This window comes from Procambarus clarkii, chromosome 38 (assembly GCF_040958095.1).
Source record: "Procambarus clarkii isolate CNS0578487 chromosome 38, FALCON_Pclarkii_2.0, whole genome shotgun sequence".
Lineage (NCBI taxonomy): Eukaryota > Metazoa > Arthropoda > Malacostraca > Decapoda > Cambaridae > Procambarus > Procambarus clarkii.
In genome coordinates, this window is record NC_091187.1 from 15,961,285 (window position 1) to 15,984,269 (window position 22,985).

The 22,985-nt window shown below is 42.7% G+C and overlaps 1 protein-coding gene across 1 annotated transcript in view; it reads left to right on the top strand.

Annotated features, from left to right (window-relative positions):
* The window catches only part of LOC123772035 (neurensin-1), a 29,347-nt gene extending 13,433 nt beyond the window's left edge, over positions 1-15,914 (top strand). The window contains exons 2-5 of the mRNA XM_045764895.2: positions 9,365-9,777; positions 12,995-13,150; positions 14,191-14,360; positions 15,007-15,914. Of these exons, the coding sequence (XP_045620851.1) occupies positions 9,415-9,777; positions 12,995-13,150; positions 14,191-14,360; positions 15,007-15,145 (828 nt within the window). The 5' untranslated portion in view covers positions 9,365-9,414 and the 3' untranslated portion in view covers positions 15,146-15,914. The remainder of the gene's footprint in view (positions 1-9,364; positions 9,778-12,994; positions 13,151-14,190; positions 14,361-15,006) is intronic.
* The last annotated feature ends 7,071 nt before the right edge of the window (positions 15,915-22,985 follow it).

Below are 22,985 nucleotides of genomic sequence, written 5' to 3' on the forward strand. Positions count from 1 at the left end.
ATCGCCAGAGGAACACATGAAGAACATTGTGAGAGGAGCGTATGCGTCGCTTTCCAACTTCTGACTTGCTTTCAATTATATGGATGGTGAAATACTAAAGAAACTGTTCATGACTTTTGTGAGAGCAAAATTGGAATATGTAGAACTAGTATGGTGCCTAAGTCTTAAGAAGCACATAAAGAAACTGGAAAAGATGCAACGACATGCTACAAAATGGCTTCCGGACCTGAAAACAAGAGTTACGAGGAGAGACTAGAGGCGTTAAACATGCCAAACCTAGAAGGCAGAGGAGAGGTGATATGATCACCCCTTACAAAATACTAACAGGAATAGATCAAATTGACAAAAAAGGAATTCCTGAAACCAGCAACTTCACGAACAAGAGAAAACAGATTCAAGCTAAGAAAACAGAGATGCCGAAAAAAATATTGGAAAATGTCCTTTAGCAGAGTGGTAGACGGTCTAAGTGAGAAGGTGGTGGAGACCAAAGTCTTCGATAGTTTCAAAGCGTTATACGGCATAGAGTACTTGGAAGACGGAACACCACGAACGTAGCTCCCCACTTGTAACTACCCCTAGGTAATTATCGTTAGGTAATTACACACAAACACATGAGCCCCGGAGTCCCTATTTACCATAAACAAGCACAAACAGTAAACACACACACACACGTCTGAACATACAAGCTCTGAGTCCCAAACACACATTTCCTCGGGAGATGAATACGTCACTTAGCGCGCTAGTCCTGGCTGTGACGCCTGCATTATCATCTCTTTCTCCTCCTCCTCCTACTGCACCCCCTCTACCTCCTCCTTCTACTGCACCCCCTCCACCTTCTCCTTCTACTGCACCCCCTCTACCTTCTCCTTCTACTGCACCCCCTCTACCTCCTCCTTCTACTGCACCCCCTCTACCTCCTCCTTCTACTGCACCCCCTCTACCTCCTCCTTCTACTGCACCCACTCTACCTCCTCCTCATTCCCCCTCCTTCTACTGCAACTCCTCCTGCTCCTGGAGCTGGCTTCAGACACGTGTTGTTACGGCACTCTTGTGGAAGGTTAGCAAGGGGAGGGGACGGAACAGAGGGCAAACCAGATTGAGAGATTCTAGGAGAGGGAGTATTGCAGAGGGGACCCACAGGGGCAGAGATACTAGAGTAGGGAGATAGTGCAAAGAGGAAATAGAGGGAGAGAGGCTAGGTGAGGAAACACTACACAGGGAAACTAGAGGGAATAGCTGTAACAAAACAGAAGAACAGTATAACAGTGGAACATGTCTATCTTGAGGTTATCTTGAGGTTATCTTGAGGTTATCTTGAGATGATTTCGGGGCTTTTATTGTCCCCGCGGCCCGGTCCTCGACCAGGCCTCCACCCCCAGGAAGCAGCCCGTGACAGCTGACTAATACCCAAAGTACCTATTTTACTGCTAGGTAACAGGGGCATAGAGTGAAAGAAACTCTGCCCATTGTTTCTCTCCGGCGCCCGGCATCGAACCCGGGACCACAGGATCACAAGTCCAGCGTGCTGTCCGCTCGGCCGACCGGCTCCCTAGGTGTGGTTCTGGAACAAGTTCTGAAAGATTCCTTACACAAGTTTCTAAAGTCCATTTTTATGTTAGCTAACCTGACATATGCCGTTGATGTTATCCTCTTGATATGGGCTTCAGGGGACAGGTCTGGCGTGATATCAAACAGTCTTGCTATCGACAACTGGTTCCCAAACTGAGGACCATGGGCCCCTGGCGGCCGTTGTGTAATATGTAGGAGGACCATGAATTGAGGCAGTGTTCAGGTTATCATACCAAAGATTAGGGGGGAAATTCCAGGCTTATGGAGTGAGCTCAAAAGATACTAATTTTTTTTAATACCGAGTGTAAAGGTGGGCAGCAATTAATAAGGATACTGTATGAAGGGTTAATTACCCTTTATCATACATCGTCCACTTTGTGGTTAAAAACCATTCTTTGTGACTAACCACTCTTTGTGGTTAATTACCACAAAGAGTTTGGTAACAACTGCTGTAGAAAATAGCTCTCAACTCCTTCGGGCGAAAACAAGGGTAAACTTAGGTCAGGTCCATTGCGTTTGAGATAACGAAGTTGTCAGTTATGTTGCGGACTTGCTAATCCGCTTTTGATTACAAATGTACATCAAAAGACTCCGAAGGACCTCATCAGGCCTCCCCCAAGGGTTGCATAAATAATGCAACATATGCAGGCGATGAGTCACAATAACGTGGCTAAAGTTCGACTCGAGAAAGGTCCAGGACGGACCGAAACGTCGTCGTCCCTTCACCTTCTAGTGTGTGGTCTGGTTAACTGATGCAACATAGACTGAGTGAAACAGAGAGTGAGGGTCGTGAGTGAGTGAGTGTGAGGCACAGAGTCTGTGGACGGAGCTTGAGATGCCGACTTGCATGAAGCAAGACCGTGGCTGTAGTGTCGAGCCATGTTGTTAGGTACTATCCACTATCCCTCTCCTCTTCCCATTAATTCTCTCTCTTTCTCTCTGTCTCTCTCTCTCTGTCTCTCTCTCTGTCTCTCTGTCTCTCTCTCTCTCTCTCTCTCTCTGTCTCTCTCTCTGTCTCTCTGTCTCTCTCTCTCTCTCTCTCTCTCTCTCTCTCTCTCTCTCTCTCTCTCTCTCTCTCTCTCTCTCTCTCTCTCTCTCTCTCTCTCTCTCTCTCTCTCTCTCTCTCTCTCTCTCTCTCTCTCTCTCTCTCTCTCTCTCTCTCTCTCTCTCTCTCTCTCTCTCTCTCTCTCTCTCTCTCTATCTATCTATCTATCTCTGTTTCTATATATGTCTCTCTCGCTATTTCTGTCTGTCTCTCTTCTCTCTCACGTTCTCAATCTCTTCCTCCTACTCCCTCTCCCTCTTTCAATTCTCCCACTCTCTCTTCACCTTTGTCTCTTTCCCTTTAAGCTGACTACACAGAACCTCTGTTATGATAAAGATGACTGTCACTTGAGTGGTTATAGTGGTGAGTTTCATTTCAGAATTGTTATAACGTTAGAGGGGAGGTAACAGTGTAGAGGAGAGGTAGAGGAAGAGACGCTAGGGAGAGGGGGGAGAGATAGTGTAGAGGGGTAACTAGAGGGAGAGACGCGATGAACACGATGGAGAGGAAGCAAAGGAGGGAAAACGCGCCAGAAAATTGTAATTGCCAAACCACTTCTGATGATCACAGGTTGCAATCATCACTACCAGGGGGGGATGCTGCCAGCCCATGTTCCACGCCGTGGCAGATTTCACGCCAGGGTTTCTTCCACGCCAGATCAGGAAAAATCGTCTTCACCAGGGACGAGCCCCCACCAGGGACGAGCCCCCACCAGGGACGAGCCCCCACCAGGGACGAGCCCCCACTAGGGACTCTTCGTCGAGCAAGGCGCCTACAGGCACCAGCACACGATGCTTCGACGCTGGCCAACTTTGAGGCCACTTAAACTCTAGTGCCACGTCAACCCCTGGTGTCACTACCACCTCAAGGGCAACCAGGGCTGCCTTTAACATCACTCTCAGCAGTGACCACTCTCAGCAGTGACCACTCTCAGCAGTGACCATGTTCAGCTGTGACAGCCCTGTGCTGAGGGCTGGTGCTGAGGGCTATGATACATGATTATCATTCCACAAGGGACGAAACGGGACTCTCCCTCCGGCTGCCCTGGAAGGAACCAGACCTCAGGTCTCACAACGCCCTGGACCACAGCCAACTACCTAACTCTTCCAGAGTCTAACTCTTGGCGGCTGTCTCGGTTTTACAAGAACTTCCAACCAGGCAGCCAGCCAGCCAGCCAGCTAGGCAGCCAGCCAGCCAGCTAGGCAGCCAGCCAGGTAGCCAGCCAGACAGCTAGGCACCCAGGCAGCCAGCCAGCCAACCAGCCAGCCAGCAAGACAGCCAACTAGCTAACTACTGCCAAAGGTCGAACCCTGGAGATACAGAGCGCTGCATCCAGCCGAGTTTGCCAACTTGCTGATATCGTTCTCGACTTATATTGTACCAGTTTTATATTGCCATCATCCAACAGCGTCTGACAACACATCATTTTTTCTCTGTGCTGTTGCCGGCTTAACCCGATAGCTGAGTTGATCAGCGGATATCTCACCAGCTTTTATTGGTGTTCTAGCTCTGACTTTTCGTATATATTTTCCCACACTTTCAGTGAATACTATCTGCGCTCTTCCTGAGAGAGAGAGAGAGAGAGAGAGAGAGAGAGAGAGAGAGAGAGAGAGAGAGAGAGAGAGAGAGAGAGAGAGAGAGAGAGAGAGAGAGAGAGAGAGAGAGAGAGAGAGAGAGAGAGAGAGAGAGAGAGAGAAAGAGAGAGAGAAAGAGACAGGGAGAGAGAAATATTGCAGCAAAGTGGTACGAAAAAGCTCTGTATTTTACGGTTCTTCTCTCACGTTTCATTATTTTTGCTTGTGTGTGAGTGATGGTTATTGATATTGGGTGGACTGGTGGTGTACCCCGAGGTCTCTGCCACCTGCTGGTCTGTGCCACATTGATCTTGCCGTTATATAGTGTTGGCAGAGAAGCGAGGAGCTTGATCCTGGCGTCATACCACAACATTCAGTGGACAAACGAGGAATAAGTTCACAAAACTACCGTTTATAACAGCAAAAAAGGGATACTGTCTGAACAGTAAACAGTGAACAGGATGAACAAAATGTATACGACGGTTTAACAGAGCGTTCCTAAACTACATAGCGTGAGGCCCGGTTTCTCACGCCCTCACAATCTTTCTTGGTAACTCACCCATATATTCTCTCACATGCATTCCCCAGAGTGCTACACTAGCTTGAAAAGCAGTCTGGAGTAAGTGGTAGGTCGTTCACTGATATGGCTATGAGAATACCTACCAGACAGGAGTCAAAGAGTCATACCGAGGAGTGAGACGGCGGACTGGCGTAAAGTAACAAGCGGAGTACCTCAAGGAGTACCTCAAGGAGTACCTCAAGGATCGGTGCTGTAAATCATACTATTTCTCGTCAAAGTTAACTACCAAAATACAGGAGTTGAGTCGAGGATGTCGATGCTTGCAGACGATGGAAAATTATATCAAAGAGAGGAGACAGGTGAAGATTGATAGATTCTACAAGATGATTTAGACAAAATGCAGAGTTGACCCAAGAAATGGGTTCTGGATTTCAACACTTGCAAGTGTAAGATGATGGAAATTGGAACAAGTGCTAGGAGACCAGAAAAATGGTTAGCAATTATCATATACGAAACTAAAGCTCGATATTTTAGGCACAATTAGTGAACTGCAAATTAGATGAATACACACACACACACACACACACACACACACACACACACACACACACACACACACACACACACACACACACACACACACACACACACCAAATGCATTAGGCAGTGTTGTGGTGGAGGCTGACTCCATACACAGTTTCAAATATAGATATGATAGAGCCCAATAGGCTCAGGAACCTGTACACCAGGTGATTGACGGTTGAGAGGCGGGACCAAAGAGTCAGAGCTCAACCCCCGCAAGCACAACTAGGTGAGTACACACAGTAAAAACACTTCAACTCTTAAATTTCATAACGATTATGTTTTATGAAGATAACAGTCATAAAAGACATGAATCTAAGTGAATCTAGGACTGTAACTGGCAATGATATCAAATGGTAAATCTAGAGAAGAACAGAAGTTGAAAGCCGCGTCCCAATGAAATTTGCTGGTGTGGCGAAGTTGGAGGCTGGTGATACAAGGTGATCCCCGCCGGTTATCTCCCAACTACGAGATGATATCATGTGATCACAATGCAAATGTGATAACTTCCTTCCGGAAGACTGGGTAGATGAGCCCACGAGGCCGCCGCTCCCGTCTGGGGATGCAATTAAAAGTTTTTTTTAAGGATCTTCCGAAGTTTGTCAAGACAATACTTGGGGGATCGTAGACGTGTGTGTGTGTGTGTGTGTGTGTGTGTGTGTGTGTGTGTGTGTGTGTGTGTGTGTGTGTGTGTGTGTGTGTGTGTGTGTGTGTGTGCTCACCTATTTGTACTCACCTATTTGTACTCACCTATTTGTGCTTGCGGGGGCTGAGCTCTGGCTCTTTGGTCCCTCCTCTCAACCGTCAATTACCTGGTGTACAGGTTCCTGAGCCTACTGGGCTCTATCATATCTCTATTTGAAGCTGTGTATGGAGTCAGCCTCCACCACAACACTGCCTAATGCATTTGATGTGTGTGTGTGTGTGTGTGTGTGTGTGTGTGTGTGTGTGTGTGTGTGTGTGTGTGTGTGTGTGTGTATGTGTGTGTGTGTGTGTGTGTGTGTGTGTGTGTGTGTGTATGTAATTACCTAAGTGTAGTTACAGGATGAGTACTAAGGGATTTATACGTCAAAATCAACTATAATTCGACGCCGAATCAAACCTTATCAACTATAATTCGACGCCGAATCAAACCTTATCAACTATAATTCGACGCCGAATCAAACCTTATCAACTATAATTCGACGCCGAATCAAACCTTATCAACTATAACTCAACGCTGAATCAAACCTTATCAACTATAATTCAACGCTGAATCAAACCTTATCAACTATAACTCAACGCTGAATCAAACCTTATCAACTATAATTCAACGCTGAATCAAACCTTATCAACTATAATTCGACGCTGAATCAACCTTATCAACCTTATCAACTATAACTCGACGGTGAATCAACTTTATCAACTATAATTCGACGCTGAATCAACCATATCATCTATCATTCAACGTCGAATCAATACTGAATTTACGTTACTCTTGGGAACCGTGTACACTACGGCGATATAGTTCATCTCTTGATCTTCGTCAGTGGTGAAAAAAATTAGCTGATAGAGTAGATATATCTTAGCGATGGCTGCCCACCGGACCCGCTTCAACGCTTCAGAGTAACAACACACATATAACATATATTCTATATATACATCTATATATATATAGATATACATATACATCTATATATATCTGTTCTATATAACATCTTGCTTGATAAATTTTTGCTTCTGGACATTTTTGGTTCTGGAAATTTTTGCTTCTGGACATTTTTGGTTCTGGAAATTTTTGCTTCTGGACATTTTTGGTTCTGGAAATATATATGTTCGGTGATGGGGTCCTCGTAGCCTGGTGGATAGCGCGCAGGACTCGTAATTCTGTGGCGCGGGTTCGATTCCCGCACGAGGCAGAAACAAATGGGCAAAATTTCTTTCACCCTGAATGCCCCTGTTACCTAGCAGTAAATAGGTACCTGGGTGTTAGTCAGCTGTCACGGGCTGCTTCCTGGGGGTGGAGGCCTGGTCGAGGACCGGGCCGCGGGGACACTAAAGCCCCGAAATCATCTCAAGATAACCCTCAAGATGGAAAGCTATGTTCGCTGAAGCAGTGACAACAGCAGCAGCAGCACAAGCCGGTGCAGTGGCTGCAGCAGCACCAGCAGCAGCAGCTGCAGCAACAGCTGGATCAGCAGCTGCAGCAGCAGAAGTAAAATAAATGACAATAGGAGCAGTACTATTAGTAAAAGGAACAAAAACAGAAGAAAGCAGCAGCAACAGCAGCAGCAACAGCAGCATCAGTAGCAGCAGCAACAGCAACAGCAGCAGCAGCAGCAGCAGCAGCATTAAAATCAGCAGAGAGAAAAACGTTGGAGAAATGTGTACTCAAATTCTTTAATGAGTTGGGTGATAACCTCATTACAGCAACAAATGACCCAAGAGACAAAAATTTTCCGTTCCTGCACCTCAGCCTTGCAATATATATATATATATATATATATATATATATATATATATATATATATATATGTCGTACCTAGTAGCCAGAACTCACTTCTCAGCCTACTATTCAAGGCCCGATTTGCCTAATAAGCCAAGTTTTCCTGAATTAATATATTTACTATAATTTTTTTCTTATGAAATGATACAGCAACCCTTTTCACTATGTATGAGGTCAATTTTTTTTTATTGGAGTTAAAATTAACGTAGATATATGACCGAACCTAACCAACCCTACCTAACCTAACCTAACCTATATATATAGGTAAGGTTAGGTTAGGTAGCCAAAAAAAGCTAGGTTAGGTTAGGTTAGGTTAGGTAGGTTAGGTTGACGAAAAAACATTAATTCATGAAAACTTGGCTTATTAGGCAAATCGGGCCTTGCATAGTAGGCTGAGAAGTGAGTTCTGGCTACTAGGTACGACATATATATATATATATATATATATATATATATATATATATATATATATATATATATATATATATATATATATATATATATATATATATATATTATATATATATAAACGAGATAGTGTATTCACTGAATAAGGTAAGCGGGGCATCACGGTGAAAGTAACTCTGCCCATTTGTTTCCGCCTCCGCTGGGGGATCGAACCCGGACCCTGGGGACTACGAACGCCGAGCGCTCTCCCCTCAGCCGTCAGGCCCCCCTTTTGTTTTCGCAATTGGAGCCAATCCTACATAAAGAGAGGCATGGGAGCGACCCCTTACTGTCCTATGGCACCCGCCATGTAATCACAATTTACCATGGAAAGCTGTATGAGGCTAACTTTAACTAGGAGGCCTCCAACCTTTGATAGACAAACATTCTCTATAGTAGATACAGATACATGAATGTGTATACACTGGGTTCTAAGTCAACCTGCTTCCAACTGGAGGTTTGGGAAGGTTTTCGATAGCATGAAGTCTTAGCTTCAACCGGTTCCAACACTCGCTGCCGACCTAACGGGACGTTCCTTTGTTAGTTCCGTTAGTGTAGGCCGAGATACGTAAGTAGCAAATGCTTCCAAACACTGTTACGTCAAGGCAACTGTGTTTGCCTTCACTATGCATTCCATAAATATACCTTAACTCTGCTTCCTCTAGCAGCAGCATCTCAGTGAGAAATGGGTTTTCTGGGCGGGTTCACACAAGTGATATAAGCTACTGAGTCCAGTTTCATCAGGAATAGTTATGACAGTCCTAATGAACCCTATCATTAAAGAGAGAGAACCGACTTGAGAATGGTCCAGGACCGACCGAAACGTCGTCGTCCCTTCACCTTCTAGTGTGTGGTCTGGTCAACATACTTCAGCCACGTTATTGTGACTCCTCGCCTGGTTAAACTAAAGGAACTATCTGGGGAAAGCATCAAGCCATTACGACTATATAGCACTTGGAAGGGGTCAGGATAAGGATTTGGGATGGGACGGGTGGGAAAGGAATGAGTCCCAACCACTTGGACGGTCGGGGATTGAACGCCGACCTGCATGATGCCAGACCGTCGCTCTACCGTCCAGTCCAAGTGGTTGTCGCCTGCTTAAAGAGAGAGACTTCTTAATAACTTATTCATCTTCCCCGCAGGCAGGCCAGCTGGACGGCGTGGGAGGCGCTGCCCTGGGCCCGCTGCCGCCATGGATGATAGCGAATCAGAAGCGGCAGAGACGGAGCCGCTGGTGCGTCATGGGACTGGAACTGTCCACGCGGGGGCGGAGACGACGGAGACGGCGGCGGCGAGGGGGCGTGTGGCTGGCCCAAGGTCACCAGGGGTTCGACCCCTTGCAAACATCCGGCCGCGACTCTCCCTCGTGCCTGAGACAAATGAGAAGAGTGCTGAGGAGGACAACGAGCAGCGGAGTTGTAAAGGATGGAGCGAGAAGGCCGCTCCGGATTCCCCGACGCCCATCTGTCCAATATTCGGCGTGAAGAACTACCTTCACCAGTTCTACGAGAAGCAGGATATCAGCGACCCAGCCCTCTATGAGGACCTGCCTCCGGTCAGTTGCTTAACCCTTAGACTGCGCTTAACGTTAATTTGTAATAGCACTAATACATAAAAACCAATAGCATTTCTTACTGCAGGCGATGAGTCACAATAATGTGGCTGAAGTATGTTGACCAATCCACACACTATAAAATGAAAGGACGACGACGTTTCGGTCCGTCCTGGACCATTCTCAAGTCGATTGTGACTTGGTCCACAATCGACTTGAGAATGGTCCAGGACGGACCGAAACGTCGTCGTCCCTTCATTTTCTAGTGTGTGGATTGGTCAGCATTTCTTACTGTTTATATATTTGTAAAATTGGCAAAAAGATATATATATATGATGCTAATATTACATAATTGGAAGAAAAACTCACTATTTAGAAGCATTTGTGTTTGTTAACTCTGTCAACATTGACTTTTATCTTATAATAACACTAGAAAATGTATGATTGAAGGATATCAATATTAAAGTCGAGGATCAATTGGCCTTTAATATGCATAGTAATTCACAACTCTGTTAGTTGTGGGATTTTACTATTAATTACTCACACATCACTTTTGTTGATGGGTATAGCTATATCGACGTCTCTGAGCAGATATCAAGTATAATATTCAGTTCCTGATTATAATTTGCATTTTATTTGGCCATAAAAACTTCGTCTCAATTTGAAGACTTTTGAGATCTTGCAGTTGTCAATTTTTCCTTTGACTTGATGATGCACCAAATTTTCTGCAAATTAGAGGTCTCAGGACAGACCCTTAGGGTATCCATATGCAGGCGAGGAGTCACAATAACGTGGCTGAAGTAGTTTGACCAGACAACACACTAGAAGGTGAAGGGACGACGACGTTTCGGTCCGTCCTGGACCATTCTCAAGTCGATTGTGAATCAAGTCGATCGACAATCGACTTGAGAATGGTCCAGGACGGACCGAAACGTCGTCGTCCCTTTACCTTCTAGTGTGTGATCTGGTCAGGCCCTGAGGGTGCTCAAATTGTAAATGATCCCCACCCAAACGTCTCCCTATTTAGGGTATGTCTCCCATACTTCCTACCTGTTAACCATGACCTAAACCAATTTAGCATTAGATCTGGTACCCTCTTTCCTCATAAGGCCCCCTTGCGGATCAGTGTCTTACTGGCTCTTGCCTCAAAATAATGTTTCCCATATGACACCTTAACCCACCATATGACACTTTAACCCACCATATGACACCTTAACCCACCATATGACACCTTAACCCACCATATGACACCTTAACCCACCATATGACACCATCAGTAATGTGTCCTTTTTTGACAAACTAATAATATTACGAAAGTTGAATTTGTCACTGAGTATTACTCTTAAGATATTACTTGTTTAAGATATCAGGGAATAAATCCCCTCCAGAGATTTCTGATATATAAAAATTAGCTATAATCACTAAACGAACAGCCCAGGAATTTAGGGAAGTGCCCGGGGATTTAGGGGAGTGCCCAGGGACTTAGGGGAGTGCCCAGGGATTTGGGAAGTGCCCAAGGATTTAGGGGAGTGACCAGGGATTTAGGGAAGTGGAAGCTGTGGGTTTAGGGTAGGAGATGCTTGGAGATAGGGGGGTATGGGATGGGAGGTGGGTAAGGGGGGCTCAGGGAAAGGGGAAGTGAGGGCTTAAGGGGGTGGGACTGTTGCCCACAAATCATCACGTGTAGTTACTGCAGATGATGAAGGTCTAGATGGCTGCAGGTGTGTGGAACTGTGCAGTTACCAGCACAGCTGGACCATTAGGCCAGGCTTGTAATTAATTGCCTTGCTTGGGAGGCGTTCCTGAAGAGTGTTGAGCCTTTTCTGCTGGAATTTAGACTTTTTTCGGAAAATATTGCAGTTTTTAGACTTTTTGTGAGAAATATTGCTGTGTTTAGACTTTTGCAGGTTATGAGTTGAACTTTAAACTTCATTTTCTTTGTTTATCTGGTATTAACACTTATGTGGTTTATGTAGCGAAGCTTAATTTATGTGGGTTATGTGTTATAATTTAGACTTATGTCCGATTTGTTGTGTAGTTATAACTTTTGTGGGTTATGTGGTATTGTTCAGACTTCTATAGGTTATGTGAAGTTTAGACTAATGTGGGTTATGTAGTGGATGTTAGACTTTTTTTTGACATGCGGTTTACTCATGACTTTCGTGGATTATGTAGTAAAGTTTTGGCTTTTATGGATCACCAGAGTTTATATTTCTGCGGTGGTGAGGATCCAAACAATAATATATATGATGTATATAAAACGATATATAAATAATACATTAATTATATATTATTAATATAAAATTAATTGGCTCTCCCACTGAAGCCAATTGAAGACAAAAGTCATAATAAAGTTCTTTTCTAAACTGTCACTGTCCATTGGGGGGTAGGTAGCTTGAATGGATCCTGAGAGAGAAGCTGAGTGAGGGGAGCATGGGGGGCATGGGGGGGCATAGGGGGGCATTGAGAGCATTGGGGGGGGAGGGGGGACGTAATCAGCAACTCTGGCGCCTCGCAGCAAATTAAGGACCCGACTTAACTGCAAATAAATTGGCTGAACAAAAGCTTTCTCGGGCTCTCGTCAGTCCTTGTGAGCTCTTATGGGTTCTTGTGAGTTCTTATGAGTCCTAGCGAGCTCTTGTGAATCATTGTGAGTCTTTGTGAGTAATTGTGAGCTCTGAAGCGTGCTAGTTGATCTCCTGGGAGTTCCTAAAATTTTTGTGAGTCTTTTTGAGCTTTGATGAATCTTTTGAGCTCTAGTGAATCCGTGTGAGCTCCGGTGTGTCCATGCGAACTCTTGTGAGTCTTTGTGACCTCACGGATGTCCTTGAGAGCTTCTGAGTGTATAATACTCTCTTTTAGGAGCCTTATATTTCTGACCTGTTACCAGAAGTGACGGTTATAACTCTCGCAAGGTCCCTATATACTTGGTGCACTATAAAGACACACTGCATGACTTCTGCTAAATAGAATTATCCTTAACATAATCCTGAGTGTTTACGTCTTCCATTCCGTCTATCCTTCTACTCTCTATCAGTACGCTATACTTCTCGCCACACTTTTCAGTCGAGTAGATCTATTGCAACATCTTTCATCCGTTAAAATCCTTATCCTGACCCCGTTCCAAGTGCTATATAGTCGTAATGGCTGGGCACTTTCCAGTGATAATTTCATTCCCTTTCTCAGCTGCTACTTACGTGTCTCTCCGCTGTCTCCTCAGATGGAGCAAGTGTTTCTAGTCAAGCACGGGGACAGCGGCTGCTCCTCCTCGGTGTTCCGTCTCTCACTGGTCCTGGGAGGTCTCCTGCTGCTTCTGGGGGTCGTCGCCTTCGTCGTCGCAGCCGTCGCCGCCAGGAGGACCGTCGTTGTCGGACAGGTGAGGTGCATACCTTTTTTTACAAGTTACGGAACTGCAGTAGGCCCTCTAGTCTGTGCTGGGCAGCAACACTTCAGTGTGCTGAAGTGTTGCTGCCCAATCACCAGCATGAGAGAGAGAGTACTGATCCGTGCTAGTCAGCGACACTTCAGTGTGTTTACTGATCCGTGCTAGTCAGCAGGTCTGCAGAATGCCTGCTGGCTCATGCGATGAGAGGTCAAATATGCACTCTGTTGTTTTCACTCATGCATCTGTCAGTTATGTTCTAAAGATTTGCTGAAATATTGTAAGAATCTTATTGTTAGTCTGTATCCATTTTGCTGGTTCTATTTATATGTATGTACACCAATTATTCCTCCCCCTCTTTCAATCATAAATCGCCTCTATCAGTCATATATACCCTCTTTCAGTTATATATACCCTCTTTCAGTTTCATGTCCCCTCGTTCAGTCGTTTATTTCTACGTTCAGTCATGTATCCCCTCTTTCAATAATATGTCCTCTCATTCAGTCACATCTCCCCTTTTTCAGTCATATTTTCCCTCGTATAAGAACAAGTCCCTTCGTTCAGTCACCTCATTTTTTATTCTATAAAAGTTCACAGATTTTAACAGTAGTGATCATAAGCTAAACTTATGATTACCTGAAGATCGCACATCTTCTGTGCCAGGCAAGCTCACTTCGGGCTCACCATAGCCCGTGCTGCTTGGAATTTTTTGTTCCCAGTAACTGAATTTAAAACAACAACCAGAAGATACTTTAATTTTGATACGGTGGTACGATGAACAAATCTGTCCATTTTATAGTACGGTGGACATACGGGTTCAATCTGTAATAATGTTGTTGTTGTTTTAGATTTAACTACTTGGAATAAAAAGGTCCAAACAGCACGGGCTATGGTGAGCCCGTAGTGGACTTATCTGACACAGGAGCGGGGCTGTAACTGTCTGTAATAAGGCGGACAAACCTGTGAATTCTGTAGTACAGTGGGCCAAACCTGTCGACTCTGCAGGATGGTGACTAAAACTGTCCCATTTTCAGAACGGCGGGGTATCAGTGGTGGACAAAGTGGCCTCAGCACACAACGCCCAGGTAGACGCCCTCCTGCTGGTGGGCCTGGTGGCCGTCACTCTGGGGTCCTCAGTGGTGGCTGCTGCTCTCATATCCCGCACTTTCTGCTCCAGACCCGAGGAACCCATATATCCCTTCAGGTGAGTCTTTTGTTTTGAAGCAGATCCTTCCGCATGATGAACCATAGTGAGAGAACCGTCACTGGTCCTGTTTATGAGAGTCTCTACATGTTTATCCTGGTTCAGAACCATGGCAGGTCCTGTTCACGAGGTCTTCCCCATTTTTATCCTGGGTGAGAACATATGGCAGGTCCTGTTCACGAGGACCAATCAAGTGCCGTGTGCCAAATACCTCATCATACAGTCAATCGTCCAATTATCCTTTCTGGTGATCTATCCAACAGGCTATATTTCTTCCTGGTCCTTTTCGGGGAATATTCGGCTTTTCGGCGTTATTCTAAATTCACAATTTTCATTTAGTATGTCAGTGTAGATTTTAAATAGTTTACCATTAAGTTGACCAAACCACACACTAGAAAATGAAGGGACGACGACGTTTCGGTCCGTCCTGGACCATTCTCAAGTCGATTGTGAGAGTGATCAGGAATCACAATCGACTTGAGAACGGTCCAGGATGGACCGAAACGTCGTCGTCGTCCCTTCACTTTCTAGTGTGTGATCTGGTCAACATATTTCAGCCACGTTATTGTGACTCCTCGTCTGCAGTTTAGCATTAACTTGATTTTACTGAGTGGTGGTGATCAGGGCCTTCTGAACCCCTTTACAGGATGGGCCAATACGTGCTGGAGCCGCCTCTCTCCCCGATGGACGCCAAGGTGCCTGTGACGGAACGCCTGACTCAAGTGCAACCTACATGGGGACTAGCGAGCTACACTAGCGTCAGGAGTCTCATGCCCCTCCCATGACTCCTGGCGGCGCCCTCTACGCAAGCAGCAGTAGGGTGATTAGCCAAGAATGACAACGAGAGAGAGCACAGGGATAGAAGTTGTTCACTAGTGCGTCGAGTTATGGGGGAATGGACGCTGTGAAGACCAGCCCCTTCCTCGTTCCGAGAACATAGATGTGTCATCTCTATCTTTCCAATAATAAGGCCCGAGGAAGAGTGGATGTGCTTAGTTCCCAAGCAAAATCATTGGAATACAATCTCCTGCATCTACATTTATAATTGAATGACATTATTGGGAAGAAGCTAAGGAGATTTATATATATTTATCTAAAATATCTGATTGCTGCCCTCATGTCCTGTCTTCAATGGACAAGCGCATCCCCACTCCATAAAAACAGGACAATGAGGGGGGGTTAAGCTAAAGATTCTCTTACGATTCAATAAATTCTTCCATAAATTACATAAGAGTATTCTGCGGAATACTAAGTCATATCTACATAAAAGCAAATTCATAATAACTCCATCAAATAATTAGCTATAGTGGTCTCTTGGCCACCGGACAATAATATTTAATGTTTTCTTGCCACGATGTTCTAGATGGCCAAAGTAATTGTTAAAAGTGGTTTGAGGTAAATATTATTTAGTTTGACGTATTAATCTGCCATGTGGTAATGTATATCCTTTGGTTTAACGTACAGTATATATGCATATGTTTGAAGTATACGTATACATTACTTTCGTTTGACGTATATACCTCTGTTTGAGTATATATATATATATATATATATATATATATATATATATATATATATATATATATATATATATATATATATATATATATAGATATATATATATATATATATATATATATATATATATATATATATATATATATATATATATATATAAAATATATATATATAGTTTAAAGATGAACAGGAGGACGATTGACGTGACAAACATCTTGTTTAATTAAAATCTTAATTACTTTTAATCAAAACTCATAAAGTTTCGAGCGCTTTTCATATTCATCATCAGATCTAAAATCCAGAAGTGTCATTAAAGGCTAATCAGCAGACTAAAAAACTTATATTGAACAGGAATACAAACTTCAAGATAAGATTTGATAATATTCTGCATCGACAACTAAGATTAATTCAGAATTGTAATTATGGTTCGTCTCATGATAATTATTCTTGATCTCTGAAGATGCTAGCTTAGATATAGCATAGATATAAATGCTGGCTTAGATATAAAAGATATCCCCTTGTGCTCTAGTATCCTAATCTTAAGTTCCAAATGGAACTTCCAAAATATCCCTCATTACTGCTGGAATATTTATACATGTATACGATACTAGAGCCCAAGGGAATAGGCAGTCTATCTCTAAACTTAAAATTGGACCTTATTGTGTTCGTATTAACGAAAATAATCTTAAAGTTTATTTGAGAATAATAATGTTATATAAGCATCCTCAGCCGACTTTCCTATCTAGATAAGTCGGCTGAGTAAGATTTTAGTCTAACATTATAGAGTTTTATGTTAAATTTGGTGATAGGTTGCCTATCATTTAACATTGAAAGTCTCCACTTATATTACATGTATTTTTAATTATATATATATATATATATATATATATATATATATATATATATATATATATATATATATATATATATATATATATATATATATATATATATATATATATATATATATATATATATATATATATATTAGTCTCCCCTTCACTGTGTCTTCAGTGCTCACTTTGAGTGACTACTGATCTCATAATTATATTTACCTAATTGTGTCACAGAGTATAATGTTTAATGACAGTTATTGCGTAATATTTGAATTCTTTTTATAATTGACATAATTGTAATCTGTAATTTGTTTGAACTTTTTATTTGTATATGATTTTTGTAATGTTTTTCGGTTATAAATATAATTTCCAATTCGTCTTTGTTGTTGGTAAACAATGTTTAATCTTACTTTTGTGCCATCAATTTACGTAAGTTTAGTTTTGTATTGTGTTTTATTTTATAATTAGTTTTATATTATTTTAATACTTGAAGTTTAGCATGTCCAGAGTAAGTGTTTTGTTTTATTAGTTTGGTATTAATGTCACTAATAAATTTTAGATTTGATGATGAATATTAGAAGTATTTGAAACGCTTTGGGTTAAATTAAAAGTAATGAAGATTTTAAATAAACAATATGTTTCTCATGTCAATCGTCCTCCTGTTTATATTTAAACTAAAATTCCCTAAGTGAATCTTCATTTTAAAATATATATATATATCAAGTCAAAACAATATGACATTATATTCAAATTATCTTGTCAATATTACATAAACAAATTCTAAACATGAGAACTCGATTCCTTAAAAAGATGTGTTGTGGTTGTGGGTGATTGTCAGCTTGACGAGAAGTTGTGTCCAGCTGTGTGTCTTAAGCTGTGTCCAGCTGTGTGTCTTTAGCTGTGTCCAGCTGTGTGTCTTTCCTCCGTCAGCTTTCCGCCTAAGTTGGCTATGTCAGCTGCTTCGAACCAAGTTGTTTGGCTCAGGTGGTTGGAAGTCAGACGAGACATAGTCATTGCCTGTGTATATGTGTATGTATGTGTGTGTGAGTGTGTTCATGTTCCTTGTTACAAATTGGCTTTCCATCTTTTCAACTCTTGCCAACGATATAGTGTGAAGGTAAATATTGTGTGTTTTAGGGTGTATATTTACTATCATCAGTGACACCATTGTAAGTGTGTCATGTTCCAACAGTGTATAACACAGTCGGCCTTCTCATGTTCTCGGCCTTCCGTAAACTCATATTCACTTAACATTACAGGTCAGGAGTTTTATTTTTTTAGAAGATTTTAAATTAATTTCGAGATATTTCCCGTTAAGAATAAATACTAGTCAAAAATATAAGCAGTTTGATGGTTAGGATATATGACGGTAAATTTATTAGGTATATATTTTAATCGGAGATATGTACATGGATGCCAAAAAGAGACTTTAGGCACGAGCAGTTGTTTAATGGATCGTAATCTCGTACAAAACCTGTCCTTGGGAGGGTGTTTTGTCGTGTGATTACAGCACACTTGCTCGTCTCAGTTTGTAATAGTTCTGTAGTCGTTGTGAACTCTAGAAATATATTTTAGTCGGGTGTTGGTCTACTGCTTTTGTCTTCATCCTTGAGTTCACTCATTCTACACACAGTATGTGGTTAGAAAAGCAATATGATAACTGTTTAATTGACTCTTATATACAAGAAGGTACATTGGGTTTGTGAGGCTACATAGTATGGTATTTACAATCTTGTAAAGACACTAGTACACGCAGCGTTTCGGGCACCAGAGAACTTTATAGATGTTACTGGTTCTGTAAGAATTACCTCATCATCTCCTTTTCAACACATAAATAAAAATACAATTTACAATCGATAACAACAATTTACATCCTAGTTTCCACGAATGCATTGCATCAAGGAACCTTCAACATCTGGGGAATAGTGGAACCGTATACATAGTAGCTTCCTGTGGCGAGGGTCGCGCCTCTGTGCATGCCTTACCTTATATTACAATATGGAACGCAAGACAATATAAATCTTCTTGCAATCCTTGCTTTTTAAAGTAAAGAATAAGAAGTTTGACGATAAATTAGCATAGAAGCATGTGAAAAGTTGGAAAGAACGTAAGAAAGAATGTAAATAGGTCCCCGGAGTTGATAATCGCAGTAACCACAAAATAAGTTAATTTTTAGTTACATTTACACGAGAGTGAAAGTAAACAACGCCCACGACTTTAAACAGCGTGCCGTGACTACATTAATGTCGGAGTGCATAAACATTACTCAGAGAGACGCACCCTGAAGTTCACGCAACACTGTGTTGTTGTGCTTTAATATTTACTGTTTGTTCTTGTAGAGTCAAAGCTCTTGGGCCATGCCTTTGTAACCGATATATTTTGTTCATCTATTATATCTACTATATATAGTTCTCTTTAACCCACACATATCCCAGGATGCAGTCCGTAGAGGTTGTCTTACTCCCAGGTATCTATTTACTGCTAGGTGAACAGTGGCAGCAGGTGAATGAATCTTTGCCCATTTGATTCTGCCTTGGCCGGGAATCGAACCTTGGATTTTTCGAACTACGACCCCCGAACGCGGTTCATTCTGGTTCAATTGTATGTGTGTGGATTCATGGAGGTAATGAGATGAATCGACACGATAAACATAGGGTGTATAATAAACATAGAATATACATAGGGGTGTATAAAAATGTATTTATACACCCTATGTGTATACATAGGGTGTATAAAAACCATAGGATAAACACAATCGACTTGAGAATGGTCCAGGACGGACCGAAACGTCGTCGTCCCTTCACTTTCTAGTGTGTGGTCTGGTCAACATAGGGTGTAGCCTGGAGGGTGAGTATGCCCCCACACGACACCTAGGGTGTAGCGCCTCACACCACACACAACATAACAGCCGCGACAAACTATCATCAGTCTTGGATAATGCGGTAAATTTGTCTCCAATTAATTTTTCAGGAGTTGAAGCAGCCGGCCAACGCGAGCCTCGCCACGGAGCCCAGGACGGCGGAGCGACGAGCCGCGTCCGGAACACAAACATCTTTAACAAGTGTAATTTGTCTGTAAAGCTGATAATATCTCCCAGCTGCTGAGGAGAGAGGCGGCGAGCGTGTCGCTGCACATTCATGAGGTCCATGGGTAAGGGGATGAGGAGGGAAGGGGGGGGGGTGATGGGGCGTGGGTAGCAGAGAGGGGGGTTACCTGCTTGATGGGGTTCTGGGAGTTCTTCTACTCCCCAAGCCCGGCCCGAGGCCAGGCTTGACTTGTGAGAGTTTGGTCCACCAGGCTGTTGCTTGGAGCGGCCTGCGGGCCCACATATACCTGCTTGATGGGGTTCTGGGAGTTCTTCTACTCCCCAAGCCCGGCCCGAGGCCAGGCTTGACTTGTGAGAGTTTGGTCCACCAGGCACTTGCTTGGAGCGGCCCGCAGGCCCACATACCCACCATACCCTGGGTGTTTTGGGGCGTGGGTAGCAGAGTGGGTAAGAGAAGTGGAAGTGGCAGGGAGAGGGTAGAAAGGGTATAGGAAATGGGGAGATGATAGGGAATTTGTCGAGAGGTTAAGGGAGGGGAGGATGTGTTGGGGAAGAATATAGGGCAGGTGGGTATGGTGAGGAGAGATTAGGGAAGGATGGGAGAGGATTATTAACAGGATGAAGGATATCCCAGAAGGTCAGATCTGTCTGTTTTATCAACAGGATGGAGGATGGCCCTGGATGCTAGACCTTCCTTCTCCATCAACAGGATGGAGGATGTCATATCTCCCTGCTGCATCAACGATATACAAGATCTCCCTACATTATTAGCAAGATGAAAGATATCATTGTATGATATCATTTTATATTTTAGCTTAACCTTATTATTGCAGCGATACAGTCAATTCAAATAAAAAACATATCATGGTGTTTTCTTATGTTATTAAGAAAAATGAACTGATTGATTATCTAGAAATAATATATAAAGTATGATTGATATTAAATGGATATTAAAATACATGTATTTCTTTGCTCCTCGTGTATTTAGGGATTATTTTATTCCTTTGAGTTTTTGGAAGGTCCTTGCCTACCAGATCCTCCAGTGACTATATAGAAACTGCCTGAAAAGTTATTAGGATGTTGGATATCCAATGGAAACCTACCTGAATTATCAAAAGAAAATGGATATCCTTAGATGCGAAGACTTCCTGCAGGATGCTCAGTGAAGGATACTAATAGCTCTGCGATATAGTCGCAGTCTACATCAGTCTACATCAGGATGTAGGATATCAAGAGAAACAACGTCTGGATAAAGGATAACGAAGGATACCAGATCTTCCTGTTTTATTAACAGCATGAAGGATGTCTTAGGATTATAAGATGTTAATTCTTCGTCAACGGTATACCAGATCTTATTTCATTATTACCAGGATATAGGATATCTATGTATCCTGACTCAGCCAGTTTTTATCCCTGGTTCACCATGTTAATTGCATCCTAATTCAATAGGCGTGATTGCAGCCTAGGCGAAAGAGTTAATGTTACGCCTTTCTTACGTAACAAATAAACATCAATGTTGACTACGTAATCGATGCTATTCTATATTATAATCCAGGGGAAGTAAGCGTTAATTACTAATTGCTTGTGCCTTCAAGGTATAGACAATTGCATAATTCCCCTCAAACTTTACTTTGAGGGGGAATAATTCTTTGTCTCAAACAGCTTAGGGAAAGTAATTAATCAATTACCAATTCACTAAAAACTAAAACAGAACATATAATGAAAGTAAACTTAGCGCTTCTTGGTGACGGGTCACACAATCAGACTGTGGACAAGAAAAAATCGACGCCTCGGCGAAATCGTCATTTTTCTCAAATCTCAAAATCAAAACCAGCCATAGAATCGCTTTGAAAATGGTACCATTAGATTTACCACATCAATTTACATTTCTTTCTGTAAAGTCTTTCTTTGCTAATATTAAATATGAAGGCCTTTACAGCCATATTTACCAAGATACAGCCATCTCAAATATCAGACAAATCATCAGGTTTTTTCAACATATTATTAAGCAAAATGAGTTCAAAAACATCTAATAATAATTATATTGATCTTATTAAAAAATGGGTAATAAAAATAATAATTTCAGTATTCTTTATTTACTTAGAGATATATTATTACGAATGGTACTTATGTGGGCATATATATGATACATATGGGCATATATATATGGTACTTTTATGGGCATATGTATGGTACCTATATGGGCATATGTATGGTACTTATAAGGGCATATATATGGAACGTATACGGGCATATGTATGATACCTGCATGGGCAAATGTATGATACTTATATGAACATGTATATAGTTCTTATATGGGCATGTGTATGGTACTGATATGGGCATCTGAATGGTTCTTATATGGGTACGTGTATGATACTTATTTGGGCATTAAAATTTGTCATCAATTGCAATTTCATGCAATGGGGTCATGGGTTGGACCCCAAACCAACTTTGACAATCCAGCACCACCCATTAGTCCCCGTGCAAAGTTTAATTATTGAGTACAACATCAGTCCCCCACACCCCCACAGCTCCCCACATCACTCTCCCACACCCTACACCATCTGTGAAAATCACAACCCTGTAAGCCAGATACAACAATCTCCTACAACTCATAACACAACACTTTCCCCCTGAAATTTCATTGAATTCGGAAGGACGAGCCCAAAAGGCTACAGCTGGAACTTGCGGGTGAGCCGCAGGAATACGACCACAAAGGCGATGATCTGATAAGCCAAATACAAACAGATCACAGAATACCAGGAAAGTTGTGGGAGGAAAAGTAAGCTGGAGAATATGTTGGAGGTGCAGCAAAGGTGGTGGAGGCTTCCAGCAGTGTTGGAGATACAGCAGAGTGTGGGGGAGGCTTCTAGCAGTGTTGGAGGTGTAGTAGAATGTGGTGGAGGCTTCCAGCAGTGTTGGAGGTGCAGCAAAGTGTGGGGGAGGCTTCCAGCAGTGTTGGAGGTGCAGCAGAGTGTGATAGAGGTTTCCAGCAGTGTTGGAGGTGCAGCAGAGTGTGGGGGAGACTTCCAGCAGTGTTGGAGGTGCAGCAGAGTGTGGTGGAGGCTTCCAGCAGTGTTGGAGGTGCAGCAGAGTGTGGGGGAGGCTTCCAGCAGTGTTGGAGGTGTAGTAGAGTGTGGGGGAGGCTTCCAGCAGTGTTGGACGTGCAGCAGAGTGTGGGGGAGGCTTCCAGCAATGTTGGAGGTGCAGCAGAGTGTGGGG